The sequence below is a fragment of the Alexandromys fortis genome, unplaced genomic scaffold (genome assembly GCF_014885135.2).
Source record: "Alexandromys fortis isolate MF-2015 unplaced genomic scaffold, M_Fortis_MF-2015_v1.1 scaffold_119, whole genome shotgun sequence".
Lineage (NCBI taxonomy): Eukaryota > Metazoa > Chordata > Mammalia > Rodentia > Cricetidae > Alexandromys > Alexandromys fortis.
The window spans coordinates 2,290,140-2,313,485 of record NW_026067991.1 but is presented as its reverse complement, the minus strand read 5'-3'; the positions used below and the strand labels follow the sequence as shown (position 1 = coordinate 2,313,485).

Genomic DNA, 23,346 nt, shown 5'->3' with positions numbered 1-23,346 from the left:
TCTTTTGACAAAGGCTTTAATCAACCAGCCAAAACCTTTTAACACCACTTTTTAAAAAGATTTCTTTATTATGCATACAGTGTCCTGACTGCATATACACCTGCAGGCCAAAAGAGGGCACCAGATCTCATAGCACAGACGGCTATGAGCCACGGTGTGGTTGCTGGGAATTGAAGTCAGAACCTTTGGAAGATCAGCCAGTGTTCTTAACTGCTAGGCCATCTCTCCAGCCTTTAACACCATTTTTAACTATGCAAACTTCCATATTAAACCTAGAATCTCCATTTAGAGGGCCCATATCAATAACTCAACCTGACCCAGTTTTATGTTCCTTTCTCATTATCCCACACCCTTAAATTCTATTCCCACACGTTTTCTCTAGACATTCCTCCTCACGGACTACACTTTCTACCTCCCCTCTAGGAGTCTGCGTAGCCTTGAGTCTGGTTATAGGTCTAGAGGCGACTATTGGTGGGTCCTCAGGGACATCAGTATTGTCTAGTCTGATATCTCAGACAATGAAGGATTAATTTCCTCAGGCAAAGGCTGGGGGGGGGGCAATACTTCAGAAGTTGGGTAAGTATCCTCTGCAGAGGGTGGTGACTTCTTCCGCAGGTGAGCTAAAGCCTTGAGAAACCGGGAATTCAGTCCCCAGCCTCAGGAGGGTCTTCCACAGGTCTCTATCTTATTACAGCATCCCATTCCTTACCAGTCACTGCTCTCACTTTAACGACCAACACCCTCCAAGGCTGTCACTTGAAACTTTGTTTTAGTTCAGCCAATCTTACTGGGGGTTTTGGTTTGATTTTCCGAAACGAGCTATGTGGCTTCTGTAGAGATTCTCTTTCAGGGCACACTTAGAAGCCTTTAGATTGTTTCTGTGTATCTGGAGCCTGGTCCATGTTATCAGAGCTCATTGTTGTGCTTTTCTGATCCTGAGATGCTAGAAGAAGTCAGTCAGCATCACTATTTTCCTAAATTGTCAAAACTGCTATGCATGCTGCCCCCAATTCCTTGTCTCTCACAATAGGTGAAATCAGGATATTCAGATGCACTTGTCTCCGTTTGTTCTCCACGCTTCTAGGAGAGGCTTCAGTAACTGCAGGTGTCGGCCTCCTGGAAGCTTGCCAGTACCAGACTGACAGAAACAAAGACCCTGCCTCAACAAGGTAGAACTTTCGAACGCTGTCCCCTGACCTCCACGTGAACATGTCCACTCATTCTTTCTTCTACATCACTAATGGAACCAGAGGCAGCAAAGTAACTGAACAGACATCGTCACCTTGACAGGACTGAGTCACACCTGGATGTTATCCATGAAACAATTTCCTGAGGTTACCTGGAGGGAAGGTCTATCATGAATGTGGATAGCATTATCCTATGGACATTGTTGAAAATGGATTTATAAGGAGAGAGGAAAAAGCCAGCTGTTGCTACAATTCCTTCGCTAGGGGAGATGCAAGCATCTATCCCTCCCAAGGTCCAGACCACAAACTGTGATACCATTTCATCAAAGTTCACTCTGGAGACCAATGAGTTTATTTGGTTTGGTTACAGAGCATAGGTGAGAAGTTACTTACTGGAGACCACACCAGGAGTCTTTTCCCAGCAGAGATGACTTTCCTATAGACCCATAGATCTATAGTAGTCTCACCCCAAGGCCACCTGTAGTTAAGGCACAGTCGCAAAGACTCCAATGACTTCCCAGCTCTCCTTGAGAGGATGCTGAGCTGGGCTGATCTTTTCCAAGTGAGCAGTTTAATACTACAAGATGGTGGTTGTCCTGAGGGATACTCCTATGTGCCATTCACTTCAATTTTTCTTTTAAAGATTTATTTTGTATATAGTATTCTCAGTATTCTGTCTGCATGTATGCCTGCAGGCCTGAAGAGGGCGCCAGATCTCGTTACAGATGGTTATGAGCCATCATGTGGTTGCTGAGAATTGAACTCAGGACCTCTGGGAGAGCAGTCAGTGATCTCAACCTCTGAGCCATCTCTCCAGCCCCCATTCAATTTCTATTTATTTTATTTATTATGCATACAGTATTCTCAGTATTCTGTCTGCATGTACACCTGCAGGCCAAGAGGTCACCAGATGGTTGTGAGCCACCACGTGGTTGCTGGGAACTGAACTCTGGACCTTTGGAAGAGCAGGCAGTGCTCTTTCTTAACCACTGAGCCATCTCTCCAGCCCTCATTTTTTGAGACAGGGTTTCTCTGGGTAGCCATGGCTGTCTTGGAACTCACTCTGTAGGCCAGGCTGGCCACAAACTTGGAAGTCTGTCTGCCTCTGCCTCCCAAGTACTTATAACTAGTCTTTGTTGCTCTGTAATCTTCCTAAATACACTAAAGACAAGGAAGTAAATCAGAGTGTCTACCAAGACAGCAATAATGTAACTGGTCTTTGGGTGATCATGCTGTTTAACTACACCCTGGTGTGAGGTTGATAGTGGGGAAGGGATATGGCAGTTATGAAAGAGTCTGACAACTCAGTATGTCCAAGCACTTTATTAAGTCAGGTAAAGAATCTTCACATTGTTACACACCGGCTACATACATTTATAAGGGTGTCTACAAAAACGGCTGAGCGTAGGTTGGCAAGCCCATACTTCAAAGGACATTCAAAAGCTAACACAGTAAAGGTCATGCAAATCCTAAAGCAGTGATGCATGACGAAGCTCACTCTATTCTTACCAAAATCTGTTTTAACCAGAAATAACCTGATGAGTAACAGGCTATTACTCATCAGATAACATTTACCCAAGATTATACCTCACCAACGTACTGCTTTGGTTAGAAACAACCCTCATCATGGTAAATGCTATTTTTATTAAAGGGACTATGGCAAAACCCATGCCCTTCATGTGCCTTGAAATCCCATTACGGTTATGTATGATGATTCTCAAGTATCAGTACAAGAGAAACACTGTGAAGATTAAAGGAGATTGGCGAGGCTGTAAAAAACTTGCAATGTAACTTGGGTGAGTGGTGCTAATAACCTTGAGACCCTAGTGACTCAAGCGGCAGCTTTGCAAAGCTGATCTGATCAGATGCAGATGGCTAACTAGTCCTTGTCAACGTGGCCTTAAATCTTGTTCTCATCTACATAATTTAGTCGTCATAGTTACAGACAGGTACATCAAGATCCTTTTGCAAGCTTTGTTACCCAACACCCTTTATTTCCTACTCCCTACCTTCCAAAATTCCCTTAAACCAAAACTGGACTCAAATCTGCTTCAACTATGTTTAGGAATTAACATGCAAATAAAGGAGATAGTTACATCCATATATCACCAGCAGACATTACAAATGTACGCTTCTATTCTGTAAGACAAAAAACCTTAGAAACCAGAGATAACAAAACACCCACATTAAATTGAAAAAAAAAATCTTGAAGTAGTGAGTTTATTGTATAGCAGTTGAATTTCCCACCAAATGTTTAATGACCACAAATGTTTCTGCAACTAAAACTAAGGAGTTACAAGTTGAGAATTCATGTTAGATACTAACGATCTTCAAGCTTTGAAGATGTCATTGCATGAAGAAAATTATGGGAAACACTGTTCCCGATAATTACGTACACCCTTAGTGTAACATATGGAGATCACTGTCTCCGATATAGACACTGTGGTAGGCAAAAACTACCTTGTTTTCATACATTATGGAAGACACTGCTCCCGATAATGTGAGATAAGTCTGTGACAAAGGTACTGGAAATTTTGCAAAATTGAATTTGAGTTACATCTTGAATAAATTGAGCTGTAAAATTTTGCAGATGTAAGTCCTTTAAATGGTATTATCTTTTAACTTGGCCACAACTCACTGCACCTAGGAGAACTATCTTTTTCTGGATAGTAAAAGTCTAACTGGATTATGATAAATCCCTTGTCACTTTCAATTCTCTTCTAGGTCTTAACCTGTTGCTTGTGACTTTCTCCTAAACCCGCAAGTGCTGACCGTTAGTGCAAAACTTCCAGTATCTGTTGGGTCCTATTAGCAGATGCTGCTTTATTAAAAGAAAACGACAGTATAACTGTCATAATTATGGAAGGCACTGCTTCCGATAATTATCTTCTATAAAAAAAAAAACACTATTTATAGTGAACTCTGTCACTGATAAATAAATAAATATCTCAGTGCCAAAATGATAGAGTTTCCCCCAAAGACTAACACTTTGGCCAAAATTTGGCAGTGTGTTCTTTAAAGTCTGACAAACTGAGTCTAAAACTTGTTCTTTTTTTAGAAAATGTTGAGAAAAACAAAGAACTAAAGACTACCGGGCAGACGTCAGTGGAGAGAACATGACATCTTTGGCTCCTGGTTTCCCATCACAAATAAGGTTAACCAGTAAGGCCTATGCCTGCAGTAAGCGGACAAACTCCCTTTTATCAGCAGGACCTATGTCAACCCCACTGGCAGAAGCAGTCCTACCTCTTCTGAAAGTAACTGTCTAGTTTAGGGAACAGAAACCAGCTAATCCCAAGAGTACATAGTTTATCTGGAGAATCCCAATAAGGATCAGATGAAGGCGGGGAGCAAACACTCCCAGCTACCACAATGACCCTCAACATCCATCGTCCTCCCACCTCCAGAGATACTAGCCAATACCCTCAGGACTGAAGAAAGCAATGTTCTCACAACTGGTTTCCATTTTCATGGCCATGACGCAAACTGGAAGTTATTACAAAGGACTCAAAATTCTAAAGATAATCTGAGGCGATATCACGAACATCAAGTGTTATCCACTGTAGTAACTTCAAGTGTAGGTCCAACCCTGCACTAAAAGCTGCTGCCTAAAGATATTTAGTATCAAAATGATTGGGTAGAATTGTAACATTAGATTTGAGCTCTAATGAAAATTTAGCACAACCAGTACATGTCTAGAAACAGACTACCCTGTTCTTATTTCTGTTACACTTAAAACTCATTGTCAATATCCCAAATGTCACCAGAAAGGGCATTTGCAGCTCCCTGAATAGTCCATGTAGCTAGGGCCAACTGATTTCTGAAGAGTGTTTCATTAAAAGCACTAATATTTCTCTGTCGAAGCTTCAAGTTCTCCACCAAAGCTGAGAGAGTGTGAGAGCCAGAGCCCCAGAAGATGTGTCGGAAAGGAGACTCTCTGGGAGACACATAGGGTGACAGGAAGTGATATTCCACCTAGAAAAGAGACAAAGCAGCTGTGACTTGTGACTCATTCTCCTTTCAAATTCTAACTCCCTCTGGATGAGACTACTGGGAACTCAGCTACATCACTGCCTTCTAAGTCTGACGACAATTTTTGAGGACAATTTTGAACGGAGATTTTTTTTTTAATTAAAAAATTTAATGTAGCCAGGCAGGGCACACTAACCACCTGCCTTGGGAGGCAAAGGAAGGTGGACCTTAGGACTGTGTGGTCTAGAGTGAGTTTCATGACAGCTAGAACAGTGGGACCCTGTGTGCGTTGTATGCCTGGGTATGCACGCCACACAGTGGGGTCAGCTCTGTCACCTTTACAGTTCTCAGGATCTGCCTGAGGTAACTAAGTTTGCAAAGCGTTTACCTGCTAAGGTGTCCCTTTCTTTTTTTTGGGGGGAGGTTGTTTGAGATAATGTCTCACATTATAGTTATACTTGACCTGGAATTTACTACGTATGCCTCCAACTCAGATCTACTTGCCTCAGTGCTAAGACTGTAACAATACACCACTACGTCCAGCCTAATTCCTAATTCACATAAGTCTTGTGAAACTGACTAGGATACTTAGTAAGGCTCTACTCATGGCCAACACTCATTAAAGATTTCTTCTGAAAAATTGCTAGGGTTGGACTGCAGAGATGCCTCAGTAGTTAGAGGGTTAAGAGTGCTTGCTGCTCTTATAGTACCTCAGTCCACATGGTAGCTTCAAACTCTCTAACTCCAGTTCCATGGTTATCAGCAACATCTTCTAGCCTTCTCTAATACCAGGCCCATGCAGCTGTACATGTATGTACAACAAGTAAGCAAAACACGCACATAAAACTCATTACCACTGAGTTCTGCTGTTCCTAGATGTTTCTGAAGCATAAAACAAGGTAAATGTCTTGTATTTCTAGGTTTGATTTTGATCATCTTATAATTTAAAATTTGTGTCCAATTCTAAAGCAACTAAGGATGCTACGCCCCCAGTGCTCCCCACTTTTAGAGCATTGCTAACTAAAACTACCTAATTTAGTTCCTTCTTTCCTAAGAGCTCACTTACTTTCATAATACGGTCATTGATCTCCCTCATGAAAAATCTGTTTGTTTTCTCAGCATTATGGAAATCAGTCGTTAGTCTAGATGTAGCACGGAAGAAGTCTCCACGAGCAGAATACAGCCACTGTAGACTCAGACCCATCGCCTGTCAAAGACAAGTCAAATTGTTCATTAGATGTTATACTTCTTTAAAGGCAGGGGTCACATATGCAATAGCCAGCTCTCACTACGGTTGCTCTGGCGGACCCTACAGCCCCAGGCGATCTTCCTACCTCAGCTTCATGAGTACTGGAATTAAACATGAGCCATCTCACCCACTACAGAAATTGTATTTCTAAAGATGTTACTGTATGTATCTTCCCAATTAGGCTTGACAATTATTAATTATAAAAGAAGCAATTCATGTAAATTTAAGATCCTAAACACTATACTTCAGCACCTTGAAATCTGAGTCCCTATAAACTACAGTAATAAATTAATCTTTGACCCAGACAAGCTAATTCAATTATCTATTTTTTGGTAGGGTGGGTTTCGAGACAGGGTTTCTCTGTGTAGCTTTGGAGCCTGTCCTGGAACTTGCTCTGTGGACCAGGCTGGCCTCAAACTCAGAGATCCGCCATCTCTGCCTTCCGAGTGCTGGGATTAAAGGTGTGCTCCACCACCACTTGGTTTCAATTATATATTCCTAGCCTCATGAAGAAACTAATAAGAAATTCAAAATAATTAAGAAAAAGTTTCCAGCCGGGCGATGGTGGCGCACGCCTTTAATCCCAGCACTCGGGGGGGCAGAGGCAGGCGGATCTCTGTGAGTTCGAGACCAGCCTGGTCTCCAGAGCTAGTTCCAGGACAGGCTCCAAAGCCACAGAGAAACCCTGTCTTGAAAAAAAAAAAAGAACAAAAAACAAACAAACAAAAAAAAACCCAGTAGCTTACCTTGATATCTGCTCTGAACTGGTTCAGATCTTTCACAAATGACAGTATTTTGTTGTTATACATATCATAATCCAGGTTCAGTTCAACTTCATGGGTGAGTTTAATAATGAACTGACCGGCCACTTCTGCTGCTGCACGAACCATTTTGTCCAGTTGAGGAATTTTCATAATCAATTTTTCATAAGTATCCAAAGGAGTGCCCAAGTAAGGATAGTCCTCATTCTAGAAGAGGAAGAAAGGTCTTTGTACTGGTGAGGGCTAAGAGCGGAGGCCTTACCTTCTAGGTTTACCATCAGTCAGAGCATGGACACTCAGGTTCTATTCCCAGAACCCAATGGTAGCAAGAACTTAGTTGTCCTGACCCCATATACACCAGGCCAAACATGCGACAAGCAAAATAATTGTGTTTCTTAAAAGAGTGAAAGGAACTCCAGTCATGTCAATCTCCAGATCAGGTGTTTCATTAGCCCCTAGACCTTCCAAAATGATTCAAGTCCACTTGGGTTCTGGCCTCCACTGATAGCTACTAATTTTGTTTGTTCTGCTTGGTTGGCCTTCAGTGCCTTCTCACTGGCACTTACGAAGACAATGTGATCAGTTCAACACTGTCTTATAATTACCTTATACTTGTTTGGTTGTTGCTAAGAGAACTTTTCTCAACACCTAGAATACTTAATAGGTATCTGAAATAATTACATGGCTGAATAACATTAATATTTTAAATAATGAGAAATTTGGTTTCAGTTATTACAGGATCTATTGAAAATGCTGCTAAGTTCTTCAGTATTACCTCACAAAACCAGAAAGAAACTGCTGGGATCCCAGAATACGCAAGGAAAGGGAGAGCAGCGTTGTCAAGGGAAAATTTCTCACTGTGAGGAGAAATAAGGGCCATCGTTAGTATCCCAAAACAGAGACCTACCAGGCAACACCCACTTCCCTGATACCCAAGCTCCACCTACAGGGTAGGGTAGGCTTAGAGCTCCATCTACTTCTCTCAACTTACACTTTGCTGATCCAGTTGGTGTCTCGATATAGAGATCTCCCATCAAGTGGATGCTTTACCTGTAAAATGAGAAATAGTCCATTAAAACCTAATTTTTCTGCACATTTCCTTCCTCTACAAATACTTAAAATCTGTTCTCCTGTGGGCTACACTATCAGTCCCTTAGGAAGGGTAGATTCTCTCCTGAACACCTGACTTTCTGCTTTCTTTCTTGTGATAGTCCTTAACTACATCTTCTAGGCTGCATAAACTACTTTTTAAACCCTCTTTATCCTACATAAACATGCCTATCTTCTTCCTGCTCACTTCTCTGTAGCACTTTAGGCTGCCAGGCTAACCAGCACGCATACTATCTTGTCTGAGAGCCTAAATCAACCCACACATCCCATAGGGGAAAGTCAATCTTTCAGTTGCTTCCCTCCATCTTTAATCACTCCAACATTCTCTTCAATTTGCTCTGCAAATATTCTCTTCAATGTATTCTTTCCTCACTCAAAACTGACATAATTGCCTTTCCCCAGTAGGTACTTCTGGTATTTCTCAAGTACTTCTGATTCTTCCTTAGAATTCTGACTTACAATCTCTTGTGAGTGCCTACAACAGTTCAGGCCTGAAGGCAATAATCCTAAAGATGTATTCAGAGAATCTTTCATATACTCCATCTCTCAGTTAAGTAGACTGAGGATCAATAAGCCAAGAACATGACTAATAATACTGCTTTAGAATTTACTTTCAATTCCTACCACTGGCTATTGATCATGTTTTTGGTTTCTTTTTTTTTTTAATTAATAAAAAGTCACAAAATTTTGTAACTAGGATACTCACGTCCTGCATTGTCTTCCCAATAAGTGTATATAATAGAGGGCTGGCGGAAACCTTGAAGTTGCTAGTGCCTATAAAGAAATTACTTTAATATTTTCCTCTGTCTACACAAGCAATTTTCAAATAGAATTCTAAAGGACAGGACCTATACAATAACTATTAGTAAAGTAGAAATTTAGGTTAGGAGTCAGTGTAGTAGCATATACCAATCCCAGCACACTCAGGATGCAGAGGCAGGAAGATCTTTGAGGCCAGCCTGGTCTACAGAATGAGTTCCAGGACAGCCAGGGCTACACAAATAATTTCTGTCTCAAAACAAAACAAACTTATGAGTCAAGTAAAGTTAAGAGATTTTTTCTGTTTGGCAGCACTGGGGTCTGACCCCAGTACCATATGCTCTACTACGAAGTCATATCTCAGGATAGTCTCAATATGTAATTTTTTTTTGTTTTTGAGACAGGGTTTCTCTGTAGTTTGAATTGCTGGAACTCACTTTATAGACCCAGTTGGCCTCAAACTCGAAGATCCACCTGCCTCTGCCTCCTGAGTGCTGGAATTAAAGACATGCACCACCATGCCTGATTTACACCTGCATTTTAAATAGCCTTCATCTTAACACTTTTATTGAATCCCCATCCAATTTCTGAGACAGTATGGCCTAAGAGATAGCTCAATGGATAAAGATATTTGTGGCCAAGCCTGAAAACCTGAGTTTTCAGAGACCCACATGGTGGAAAGGAGAGAACAAACTGTCAATTAAGATGTCCACATACACGCAAATACAAAATGAATCCACACTCTCTCCAAAATTAAATTAAAAACAAAAACCCAGGTGTGGTGGTATATGCCTTTAATCCCAGCACTCAGTAGGCAGAGGCAGGAGGAGCTCTTGAGTTTGAGCCCAGCCTGGTCTACGGAGTGAGTTCCAAGACCAACAGAACTCCACATAAAAACTCTGTCTCATGTCTGCTGTTCCCTAAGCAGTTTGCCCAATTAAAAACTAGAAAAAGGGGGTGGGGGAGATGGCTCAGTGGTTAAGAGCACTGCCTGCTCATCTAAAGGCTTACAACTATCTATAATGAGATCTGGTGCCCTCTTCTGGACTGCAGGCACACATGTAGGCCGAATATGATACACACGATAAAACTAGGAATGGATGCTTACCAAGGACAACTTTATCCAGATTAATATAAGCGAAAGCTTTTAAATGCAGAGATGAAAGGTAACCCTGGAAGAGAAGTGACAATGTTAATATACTCATACCCATTATGTACACACTATTAAGCATTAACCTATCACAGACAGCTACTGTAAGGACCCACTACTTATGGAATACCTCTAGCCACTCGGTGGCACCCACAGCTCCAAAGTCTCCTGCACTCCAGCTGGCGAAGATAATGCTTCTGCTGGGTTTAAACCCACCTGGAAATGGACAAAAACTTAGGTTCACCTTTTGAGTGGTTACAGGCAGGTAACTAAAGATAAATTCAAGATTTAAAAACCCAATTAAGGACAAAAATCTTAAAAAAATAATCTTTGTAGGATAACAACTTTATACCATTTTGAGTACATGGCATGGCAAATTATTAGTGGTTACCCCCTTTGTCTTTAGTCCCTAACCTCTGAAGTTTCTGTGTGTCCTCTTTGAGGACAATCTGCTTAGAAGCAAATCACTTAAAATACGAATTATTTACTTTATTCTCAGACTATCTACCTTGTTCACTTTAAAGTCACAAGTGACCCCCTGCTTTAGGCTCCCAATTGACTGGAACTATGATGGCATCACACCAGACTATACCTATAAGTTTCAAAAAGTGACAACTCCTTAGGCAATCCATGTTCCACAGTCTGCCAACTACCCTATTAACATAGTCTCTATAAAAGCACCACTTTAGACCTCAATTAAGAATGTAAGCCTGTGTAGCAAGGTACCACAACACAAGAGGTCTATCACAAGTAGAAATGAAGATGTTAACCTTAGCACATTACTAATATAAGTACTAAATATAGCTTATACTAAATACTAAGTATCAAGGCTTATACTAAATACTTTTCAATTTCAAAGAACTAGATGATTGCTAGTTCAATAAAGATACTTCTTGGAGAAATATTTAAAATAAAGAGTCAGTGAAAACTGCCATAGGAGAACGTAAGATGTCTACAGCCTTATGTACCACCCTAAACACAATGCAACCCTGAATATGTCTGGATCACAGGTTAAAGTCAGCGATTAAATGCAGAATGTAACTGCTAGGATGACATTGAACTCACACTTATCCAATATTTTAAGGTCAAAACTTTTCTAATGTACCTCTTGAAACCATATCTGAGAATACTTGGGCAAGTTTCAACAGAAGACCTGTTCCCACACTGGACTTTGCAGCACCAGGACCCCAGGCATCTCTCTGGGCGCCTACTACAATGTAACGGTCTAAAGAGACAGAAAAAGGAAACAATTATACTGTTTTATTCTGAGACAAGGCCTCACCAAGTAGCACAGACTGGCATCCAATTCTGACGATTCTCCCACCCCCGCATTCTAGCACTGGGATTACAGGTGTGCTACCATGTCCAGCTTGGTGTGTGTGTGTGGTTTTTGTTTAATTTCAAAGTGGTTCTATTAATGAGATCTAAAATAAGCATGCTAAGTACGAAGGATAAAAGCCTTATGTCACATGACTTAGGATTCCGGGGATTAAAATTTACAGGACAATTACTACTACTCTTTAATCACATCAGCCACCTAACAACCAAAATCCAAGAACTTCCCTTATTCAATAAGTGACTGTTTAATGCAGTCTACCCCAGGGACTATACCCTATTCACTAATCTAGTTACGCTGCTTTTATGCTACATGGGCAGAACTGGATAGTTTCAGACCAGGGTTCAAAATACATGATATAGATCATGTACATGATCCCTTAAAAAAATTACTCTTCTGAAAAAAGGAAAGCACTGCTTACTTATAAAGCAGAGCTCCTATCCATTAATGGTTAGTTTTAATAAGATGATATCACAAGGCTTTGTTGTCTTCCAATTCTTTTAATTCTAAATAATTAGCTCTAGCGGGGAAGACAGCACAGTAGAAAACTGTTTTCTGCCAAGCCTGAGTTCAGTCCCTGTGAGCTCAATCCCCAGGACCGACACAGACACGACTCCTGCAATCTGTCCACTGACGTCCGTGTGGCACTCATACACACATGAGAGGAAGATACCTGATGCTGAACTCTGACCCTCTGCGTATGCATACATGGTCATATAGGTATAAGTACACAAATACATATATGCAAAATTCCCTTTAGGGCAAACAAGAGTTAGTACTTCATAAAAGCAAGTCAAGCTTTTTTTTTTTTTTGCCCCCTTCCTTCACTAGGCACCTAGAACAAGCAAAACACTAAGATCAAGGCAGGGTCTGTACCTGGTTCCTCAAAACCTTTAATAACTCCAAAGATGTTAAGTATTCTTGTTTCTTTCAGTACGTTGTTTACACTGAGTTTCACATTTTTATCCTGTGACAATTTCAGCTTACACGAAGAATCTATGTTCCAACTAATAGGACAGTTTCCTTCCATGTTTCTAGAAATAGAAAAAAAGGTATTAGCATTTTGAGCCAGTAATTCTTTCTCTGATTTAGAAATCTGAAATCTGTCCAGAAAGGTTCTACATTAAAGGACACAGCTATGGTTACTTTGCATTAAAAATAAATGCCAAGATGGATCCATAATGAAAGTCTCAGCAATCTGTTAGTGTATTTTCATGTTTCCCAACCCTTCCACTAACAAAGGTATTTTGTATTCTTACAAAATACTCAGATGCTGATTTTAAGGCTCTTTACCTAGCCAATGTCATTTATTACAGGTTCTCAACATGTCTGACTTACAGATGCTCCTTATCTGTGACCACTCTATTCACTAAAATGTATTTTAGTTTTCCAACTGAATTGAAGAAACAAGAATAGATGGGTTAGCATAACTTGTTATACAATAAGCAAGAGATTGAAAATGGGTTTAAGTAACAAGTCTACCAAGTCAAGATAAAGTGCAATGATTTTTGGAGAAAGGATCTTGTCAAGTCCTGGTTGGCCTGGAACTTGCTATATAAATTTGGCTGGCTCTGACCTCAGCAATCCCTTGCTTCTGCACCCTGAGTTGTGTGATTAATGGTTTGTACCACCAGGCACACCTATTTTTAGAGAGGACAACCAGAAGTATTACCATAAAGCATCTGGAAACTCACTAGAATAATTCTGTGCAGCAAATGAACATTCAGAATGATTACACATGGATTTAGATGTCAGGTCCAACAGGATCCAACATATTTTCTACAGTAATTGAGTCCCTTATCAAGATCACTTTACCAAGGAAATTGTTTTTCATCTATACACAGTAACAGTTAACTATCCCCAAACTTCCAAATGTAAACTTTTTATAGCCAACTCTTTTTAGGTTTATTTAACCAACTTAGGCTATTAGCATTCTTGCACAATTAGAACCTCACCATACTGAGTTTTCAGATGCACTTACTGAAACAGCTTTTCTGCAGCCTCTCTTGAGATTGTCTGAACAGGGATACCAGGCAATCCTGATGACTGAGATGGTGGAAACTGAGTATGGTTGAAAGATGGAAAGCCAGGTGTATATGGGTCACCAGTTCCTAGATGAGCCTAGTGAACAGAGAATAATTAGTTCTATCCACTTACTGAAGTTGCCTGTAAGACTCAGATATGGTCTGAGGTTAGAGCCCAAACTATTAACCAAAAGCCTCAAAGTCTAAGAATTTTTATAAAATGTAGCTTAAAAAATACTGTATCCAAAAAAATTCCAATTTGAGGAACTATTAGTAACATATTCAGTAATTATCTTCTTCCTGCAGGGACAACTCACATGTCCAAACAGTGGGAGGTTTGCCTCCACAACGGGGAACTTAGTCTGGTCCATGTAGATCAGGACACCAATAGCATTAAAGCTCTGGGCATTTGCAACCTAAGAAACAGAGAAAAGCGGGACATGAAAGTCTGCTCATACAAAATGAAAATCACATATACTGGAATTTATGCTATAAGGCAAGCTATTAGAGAGGAATTTTCACCAGGGAAGAGCACAGCAATTAGTAATACAATGTTAAACGGTCAGCTGCAAATGTACATACAGCAATTATACTCACTGAGCAAGCTGTATTTCTCTAGGTACACACACACACACAAATTTATACAAGTGGCCATGAATAAAGAACAAGGAAAGGCATATAGGTAGGTCTGAAGGGATGAAATGGAAGAGGGAAATAATCCACAAAAATAGTAAGACTAGTATATTTAAAACCCATACTTACCTTTTCTGCAAAAGTGATTCCCCCTGCTCTAACAATCACTAAAGATCCATTCACAGCATTATTTAAACCTTCAAAGTCTTTTTTAGTGCCAAAATTAGCATGGACCAGTTTACCCTAAAATAAAGACATTAGGTTTAGTGAGGATCAATGTATCAATACCACTGTAATCTGACAGACAAATCCTAAGATAGGAAATCAAGGGAGGGTGTGCATTAATTTCGCACTCAGGAGGCAAATGCAAGTGGAGCTCTAAACTTGAGGCCAGCCGTGTACAGAGTTCCAGGGCAGTCAGGGCTACAGAGGAGCCCTGCTTCAAAAACACCAAACAAAAAAACAAAAAAGAGAAAGAAATTTAAAACAAAAAGGGGACAGAAATCAAATCCCCAAATGACAGGTTTTTCTTTTTTTCCTGAGACATGGTTTATTTGTAGCTTTGGAGCCTGTCCTGGAACTCAGTGGGTAGACCAGGCTGTCCTTGAACTCAACAGAGACTCTCCTGTCTCTGCCTCCCAAGTGCTGGGATTAAAGACATATGCCACCACTACCCGGCCCAAACTGACGGCTTAAAGCAAAACCTAAATAGCATTATTAGAAGCAAAAACCCAACATTTCTAGCCTTATGCTTTATACTTTATTCTGCCTTTACATTGCTTCAGCTATGTCTAGGGTAAAGACACCAGGATAAACAGAAACAGATAGGTAAGGCACGGAAGCATCAATTACATAATGTTTCCACACCAGAATCTCAAACAGTTGAAAACATATAGGAATAAATTGTGTGTGTTTGGAGGTCAAAAGACAACCTAAGGTATCCAAGGTAACTGAGCTCTTCAGTTTTTCAGCTTGACAGAAGTCAGAGTCATCTGAAAGAAGAGACTGAACTGGGGGAATCTTCCTTGCAGGCATGTCTGTGGACCAGTTCCTTGATTTATGACTGATGGAAAAGATTTAACAAGGTCTTTCTTTAGTTAGGTGGGAGCTGGCTTGAATGTGTGCACACGAATAAGAGCCATGCAATGGGAACAGGCTGAGCAAGTGTTAGGATAGTGGTTCTCCCTGGGGGTAGAGGTGACCATTAGAAACAGATATTTACATTACACTTCATAACAGTAGCAAAATTACAGTTATGAAGTAGCAAAATAATTTTACGAATGGGGGATGCCACAAAATAAGGAACTGTATTAAAGGGACACTGCATCAGATTTAAGGTCCTTGGAATTTATTCTATGGTAATGGAGGTTGTAGATTAGGAACCTCAGTTAATATATTCTGGACATCTAGTTTCCTTATAGACCAGCAAACAGTCACATGTACTCACAGTAACTTCTGCAGCCTTACTATATGCCACATAACCCTCAGGATTCTCCAGCAGGTACACGCCACCATTTGTATTTATTATGGTCACTGAGTTTTGAGCAACACTAAAATATAATAAAAAAGTTTTAGCCATTCTTGAAGAAAAATTCAAGAGCTTTAGTACATATAGTATTTGATTTGCATTGATTGGCTTAAGGAAATTGATGTCTAAATCTTAACCTCGTCTTTCATTCTAAAAGTCTGATCTACTGGACATATCTGAAAGCAGTTATAATAAGCTACTGTATTTCAACATACCTGCCTTTCACCTGAATCTTCACATAATGTTCATCTCGCCAGACTTTGCTGAGTTTAAAGTCATGGAACTGATTTTCAACGTAGTAGGCAAGATCTTCATCTTTTTGAGATCCAGCCTCCCGAGGGATGTATGGAGTCTGGCTCAGCTGCCTGTAAGAAAAAGTCTTTAGTTTTGTTTTTCAGATGGGGTTTCTATGTAACTGTCCTGGAACTCAGAGATCAGCCTGCTTCTGCCTTACAAGTGCTGAGACTAAAAGCATGCATCACCACCAGCCAACTAATAAGTGTCTGCATTAAAATATCTATTTTAAATAAATAAGGATCAAGCATTGTTTTAAAAACATCCTTCATATTCAAGATAAATGAACTATGATTCAAAACTGCTAGATTAAACTGTTACAGAGAGAAATAAAATGTACCAACGCCTTAAGAACATATTCCTTCAAGCTTGTTTTTAAAACAGAAATTACTATGAAGATCCCCTTAAAAGCCCCAGCCTATCTTTTCTTGCAGACCTGGAGAAGCAAGTCAAACAGCTTGCAGTATCAATGAACACACGAAGTACTGTACTGCGCCCGCACACATACAGATACAAATCAAGAACATTTTTAAAGAGGGCTACAGAGATGGCTGTGGTTATAGCACTTCTTGCTTTTTTGTTTTGTTTACCTGATGGTGTCAGTGAATTCTATGGCGTCCAGTTTCTCTGACAACAGCTTTTTGACGTCTGCCCAATACAAGCGAGCAGATTTAGGAATGTCTTGTTCTATTTCAGAGTTTTCTGAATAGCCAGTCTCCGTTTCTGCCAGTTTCACACAGTCTTTCTGTTCAACTCGTTTACAGTAGCCCAGGTAGCCAATCATAAATCCTAAAGACAGAAGTTGTAGAGCTAAATTCAGACTTAGGTTCTAACTTATCACCGAAAACATCACCTTCTAATTAAATTCTAAGGGTCTAAAAGAACCACCTGAGTCTCGGTTTTATGAAATTTTAAATTACTACAATAGCCATTATTTTATACAAGACATGGGTGAACACCTTGATGTACTAGAAGCTATCCCTGGAACCGTTCTAAATAGCCTGTGTATATTCCTAATAACATCCGTAACTAAAAAAATGTACAAAGTACCTCCTGGCCTGAAACAAGGCCTTTTTGAATTTCTTAAAATATATTCTTACCCATCAAGAAAAAGATGACTACTGCAACTGTCCCAAAGCAGAGTCTTCCATTAAACCTTCTGGGTTTCCTGACACCGGCCTTCATGTTATTGTCCGCATTCTCCTCTTCATCCACAGCCAGTTTCATCTCCACATGACTGTTGTCTCCATCTACTTGCCGAGCCAGGCTAAAGCGGGTGTACGACAATGGTTCCCCACCAAACTGGTATTTTTTGAAAAGGAAAGGAAGTGATACAAAAAGTATGAATGAATGATAAAGTTTGGTCATAATATACTATGTATGACAAACATAAGGGAAGCTTTCCTACATACTCTTCTGTGCCCAGTTGTCATCGGCAGATGAAGACTAGCCAACAGATTTTCCCAGGGTTTCTCGTTTGTAAGTTCGCTACAACCTTTTTAAATTAATTTTTTAAAAAAGATATGGGGTTCTCACCTTGTTACTCAGACTGGCCCAGAACTTGGAGGCCAAGCAATCCTCTACTCAACCTCCAGTGCAGCAGAAACTATTGGCACACATTTTAGTTCCACCTAGCTACATAACTCCCAACCAGCCAACGCTACCCTATTCTTAGGGTATTTTCCTAGTTAATCTTAATTGAAACTGAACAATTTTATATATGGGTCTTGTGATACCTGTCTTTATTCTCAGCACTTGGGAAACAAAGGAAGACTGAGTTCAAGGACAACCTGAGACACACAGCAAGACCCTGTCTCAAACACGTGAAACCAGAGCATGCCTTTCTTATGTGGGATCTGTTATTCCTCAAGACTACTAGTCAGATAAAGGAATGCCTGGTGGGAATTTGGGGTGTTCTTTTCTGTGCACTAACTGAAGTCAAGTTCTTCTACTGTATTTTTACAGATGGATGGAAATCTTACCAAGTTAGAGATTGCTGATCTGGCTTGATCCATCATTCCGAGCCGCCACAAGGAAGCACCTAACATTAGAACAGAGAAATATGAGATAGAGCTCACTGCATCAGATTAATGAAGGTCCGTTCTATGTTAATTATAATATATCAAACTTATCCTAGATATACCATCACCTTTCTTGAAAAGCTTTGTGTTTATTCAATTAGAAGCTCGCTATGGAGTTCTAGCTGGCCTTTAACTGGGATCCTACTGTATCAACTTCTCAGAACTGAGATTACAAGACAACCGTTATCACCTGTTTCCTAGACATTAACTAAAGTGTTTATAATTCCCGACAACCTATTTAATGTAATCCTTGCCTGATGCTACACTGAAGTGGACAGCAGAGGAAGAGCTATAAAGGATAGGACTGGGACAAATAAGAAATCTTATGAATAATGTTATTAGATCCAGGGAGTGTGATAATGTATTAGATCACTGTTCTTAGATTAAAAATTGAAGAACTTAAGAATCAACCAGGTAATGTGCACACATTCAATTCCAACAGCACTCGGGAGACAGGCAATTCTGAGTTTGAGCAGCCAGTCAGGGCTACACAGAGAAATCCTGTCTTGAAACACACATAGAAAAACCAACCAACCAAACAAAACCCCCAAAATATAGGGGAAAAAACTAGTTAGAATACCATCACTATTAAGTGATGTTTAAGTGATCAAAAGAAAAACAGAGGTGGCAACCCCTTTCAATTTTACCAAGTCGCCCAAACAAACTGCCCTTGAACTCATGACCATTCTGCTTGTCTGCCTCCCACATTCTGGGACTGCAGGTGTGTACCAGATAAATGCTTATTAACTTGGTATTCAAAGGGACTAATTCAAAGACAAACTACCACCTGAAAAAGTAAAATAAAAAAAAAAAAAACAAAAAAACACAATAACTAGGAGAATTAAGTCAAGACTTTCATTCTCCAACAGTCAGGTCTGGTAACACAGGCTACTCACAGCACTTGGAAGGATGGAGGATGGTGAGTTCAAGGCCAGCCTGAGCTATAAAGTAAGACCCTATATCATATCAAAAGAACAAAAAACCACGCTGGCTGTGTATTGGGAGGTTGGTAGTGGTGCATGCCTTTAATCCCAGCACTTGGATCTCCTGAGTTTGAGTCCAGCCTAATCTAAAGTGAGTTCCAGGACAGCCAGGTCTTTTACAGAGAAACCCTGTCTTGGGTGGGGGAGGACTTCTAAAAGTCTATTCATGGGGATCTTTGAATCACCATGCTTTGGTAATTAGACCATGTGCAAGTGATCTCCTACATTTTCTCAGAAGCACAATCTCTTGCCCCTTCTGTTACCAAGTTTATCACTACACTGCACCAACAAACCCAGAACGAGAAGGCCCCACCCTGAGTCAATTTCAATCATCTTTTCTAGGAAAAACAGCTTACACTTTAACGCTTGTGTGAAATAGCCACCCTAAATTACTCTAGTCTAGTCTTGAGTTGGCATTTATTTAGCTTTGAAATTCTGGAAATCCAACCAAGAAAGGACACTTTATCCATGCTAAGTCCTCTACTGCTCACCATTAATGCGATAACAAATTTAATTAAATAAATGACCTAAATAAGACCGAACATTTTGAGTTTGAAGAAAACAGACTGGTGGTATCAACGACTAAATTTGGCTTTGTATTATAACCCAAGTACATATTTTTTCCCAAGAAATGTGTTATTTTTATTTAATCTACAGAAGCAAATTTTTTGTTTGTTTGTTTTTGAGACACGCTTTCTCTGTAGCTTTGGCTGTCCAGGAACTAGCTCTTGTAGACCAGGCTGGCCTCGAACTCAGAGATCCACCTGCCTCTGCCTCCCAAGTGCTGGGATTAGAGGTGTGCACCACCACCACCTGGCCAGAACCAAAATTTAACGCCCCCCCCCCCAAATTCATAGCCATTAATCCCAATACTAGATAGAAACCCTGCCTAAAAAAAAGCCAGAAAAAATTACCTTGGGAAATTCCCATATACCCTTATCACTAAACTTGCATTTGTGAACACCAGAGTAGTTCCAAAACAGCCATGAAGTGCAGACCTCAGGGAAGATAAACCCAGTTAGTTCTTAAGTTTCATACGGAAAACTTCAGTCACTCACTTAAAATCTCACACCAGCATGGCTTTTTATTTATTTATTTGTTCATGTTTTTGGAGGCAGTGTTTCTCTGTGAAGAGCCCTGGCTGTCCAGGACTCACTTTGCAGACTTGCCTGCCTCTGCCTCCTGAGAGCAGGGCACCGGTGCCCAGAAACAGCTTTCTAAGAACCTCTTTTGAATTTTCTTCCAAGCTAAAAGCACTGAATCTACGTTCTGCAAGCACGGCAGAGACATATACCAGCGAAAACACCATTCCCACTCAAAGCTGGTAGCTGTGGAAGGGCCACACTTAAATTAGCAGAACAATTCTCATTTGGCTTATTATTCCAAGAGGTCATCAATGCCAACAATCTTTGGCAAGAGAAAGTTAATCTTAATTTTCACACATTATTTACTTAGACATCTTTTTTCACAAAGATTAGGAAAGCCATTTAATTCTAATGATTTAAAAAATAAGGTTTTACATATTTTGATCCATGACCTTAACTTTGGGCTGTGAAATGGTGGATAAGTGAAGATATTAGCCAGGCTAATCACAAACCAAACCGACACACGATTACTTTGAAATCTACTTTCAGTCATTTTATAACCACGGCTCTGTAATTAATACAGGGAGGGTGGGTGGGGTGGGGCAAAGGCAGAGTGAGATGCCAAAATATTATTTCACGCATCCATAGGTAGTAACTCAAGGTTAGGGTTAGGGTTCTCACAGCACACTTCATTAGATAAATCCCTTTCAAAACCTCTGTGCTCACATAAAAGGAAGTTCCTCTGAGGACCTGAGCCAGATCTTCCTTCCCTTTTAAGTTCAGTGTCCACTATCTTCAAAATTAGACAGCACAAGTCCCTGACTTTACCCAGTCTTCTCTGCTGATATTTAAAAAACAAAAAACACTAGTCAAAGTTGTAAATACTTAGAATGACTTGTCAAGAGATGGCTAGTTTTGGCTTTTTAATTTGTCTTTAAACAGGTTCTTACTCTTCAGCCTAGCTGACCTCAATCTCAATAATCCACCTGCCTTGCCCAAATGCTGGGATCGAAGGTGTGTGCCACCATGCCCACACGTTAAGGTCTTGGTTAAGAGCCCAACTTTCCTGGGTGTGGTTGCACAGGCCTTTAATCACTTTTAAACACTCTACTGCAGGAGTAGGTGTATCTCTGAGCTCCAGGCTACCATCCCTTGAGTTCAAGTGTGACTTTCACTAGAGAAGTCTCTATGGGCTTGAAATGAAAAAGCAATCAAGGAAATATAGCTAGCAACCCAAAGGTCAGAACCACTTGGGGGTGGGGGTGGGGTCCAACCAAGTTCATTTTGTGTTGCACTCTGGGAGAGAAGGAACTCCACAGTCCCACAAAGCCAGAGGTTCATTTTCAATAACTTCTGCCGAGGTTTAATTCAAGGTTAACCTTGCTCCATTACAGATAAGCACATGGCCTAGCCTTGGGGAGGAGTTAGCTAGACTTGATCTCTACCCAGAATCAACAGACTAGGGTCAACCCACCATTCCTTGACAGCATTCCCTTAAAGCATACAACCCTTTGAAAAAATATGATAAAGTATGATATCGGATTCCTGTATAAAGCAGAGTTGTAGCATAATCCCGGATCAAAAAAAAAGAGGGCCCACACTGGCTAAATTCCATTTTCTTTGTAGATAAAGACCTGAATCAGCTTAAATGTCTTTTGTCAAAGAGGTCATATTTCACAGCTCGGAGCCAACTGCATTAGCCATTTAGTATTCTAAATTCATCTAATCCTAAAGGTAGCAGGTAGCCGAGAAATTCTGTAACACGACTGTTTCCCATTTAAATTCTCATGCTTAAAAAAAAAGCAAAGAAATCCAGTCCACTGGATAAATAATGTTGCAAGATCATTTCATTTTAAGCACGGGACAAAGTATATTAACCGACGACTCTGCAAAAACAATTTTCTTACCCTTATTCATTGTTTTAGAGCTGTCCAACACTGTGAGCACGCTGACTTTTCTACAGTTATTTCTAAATAGCTCTTACAAAAATATCTTATGCCCATAGCTTGAGGACTGCTAGAGACATTCTTAGTATTACCTGCAATGTTCATATCTATTCTGCCCTGGAAAATGAGATTCCACACGCACGGCCAAGAGGCAGAACCTGGCAAGAAACACCCTGGTGGTGCCGCAGCTCCAATGTGCGGTTCTTAGAACCTCTCTAAGTGCCCAGGACACTAGCGACCGAATAGAAAACAGCTTTGTCCTTTTCAGCTGTCGACGCCCGCCTGCGAGAAGCCCCAAGGTCACCCACGTACCCCGACAGCCGTTCCCTGGGGCGACTTCCTGGAGCAGCCACCACGTGTTCCCAGCGGAACGAGGCTGCGCTGCAACGCGGTGGCCCTTTCACTCTCGAACCCGCGGCCTACGACCGGCCTGCAGCGTCGAGCCGGAGGACGCAGGCTGCGGCGGCTCCGCACCCACCCCGCTGCACCTGCAAGCCCCGGCTCCGCAGCTCCCCGCAGTCTCCCCGCCCGCCGGCCCCGACCTCTCGCCCTAGTCCGCCCGCCGCGCGAGGAGCACGAGGCTCCGGGACGCTGACAGGCGCGTCACTCACTCTGAGGCTGCTCCGCAGTGGCCGAGATCACTGGTCGCGCTCCGCACGCCTTCTGCAGCGACCGCGGGCTCCTCGCCGAAGCTTAATGCCCGGCCCCGCCCCCTACCGGCACTTTGGCTTACGTCACTTCCGGCCTCACGTACACCTTCTGAGGTGCCCCTTTCCAAGACCGCTGGGGGCGCGATGCGCGCGCAGCTTGGGCGTGCGCTGCGTTCAAGAGAAAAGGCGCCAAGGCAGCAGGTGTCGGGAGGGCGCCCGCGATTGGCTGGGCCGTTCTCTGCCGCACCCCTCCCCCGCGGGGGAGCCCGAGCTGGCGGGTCGCCCTGCCCCTAACCTTGACCGCCGAGCCAGCCTCGCGGTGCAAGGTCAGAAGTGAGAGCCTTTACTCCGAAACGGTTCTGCCAGCCGTGATGGAGACAAACCACGTCGTGAAAACGTTTTGCAGACTCGGAATTGCTTTGAAAAGGAAATACTTTAGTGGAAAATGCAAATATTTTTTTTAAGATCTTCACAGGCAGCGCGCGAGCCAAGCAAAGAGCTGGGGATGCTTAGAGAGAAAATAGAAACCAGAGATAAGATTGTAGATTAACTCGCCTGTTTATCGCCTTTATTGGTGTTAGAGGGTTGTTGCAATGCA

At 41.3% G+C, this 23,346-nt stretch overlaps 1 protein-coding gene across 2 annotated transcripts; it reads right to left on the bottom strand.

Moving 5' to 3' along the window:
* Positions 1-2,495: 2,495 nt before the first annotated feature.
* On the bottom strand, positions 2,496-22,841 carry Tfrc (transferrin receptor). Of its 2 annotated transcripts, none has more exons than XM_050159876.1 (19): positions 22,710-22,841; positions 17,986-18,044; positions 17,104-17,305; positions 16,594-16,792; positions 15,925-16,074; positions 15,629-15,731; positions 14,311-14,424; positions 13,866-13,964; positions 13,506-13,645; positions 12,401-12,558; positions 11,294-11,413; positions 10,319-10,404; positions 10,147-10,210; positions 8,986-9,053; positions 8,161-8,219; positions 7,945-8,026; positions 7,155-7,376; positions 6,226-6,366; positions 2,496-5,162 (listed from the first exon to the last, which is right to left on the bottom strand). In XM_050159876.1, exons 2-19 carry the CDS (start codon positions 18,019-18,021, stop codon positions 4,920-4,922), a joined length of 2,286 nt encoding a protein of 761 aa, XP_050015833.1. In that variant the 5' UTR covers positions 18,022-18,044; positions 22,710-22,841; the 3' UTR covers positions 2,496-4,919. The 2 variants fall into 2 exon arrangements, with proteins under 2 accessions (XP_050015833.1, XP_050015834.1); XM_050159877.1 differs by lacking the exon at positions 22,710-22,841 and adding an exon at positions 22,411-22,577.
* Between the last annotated feature and the right edge of the window lie 505 nt (positions 22,842-23,346).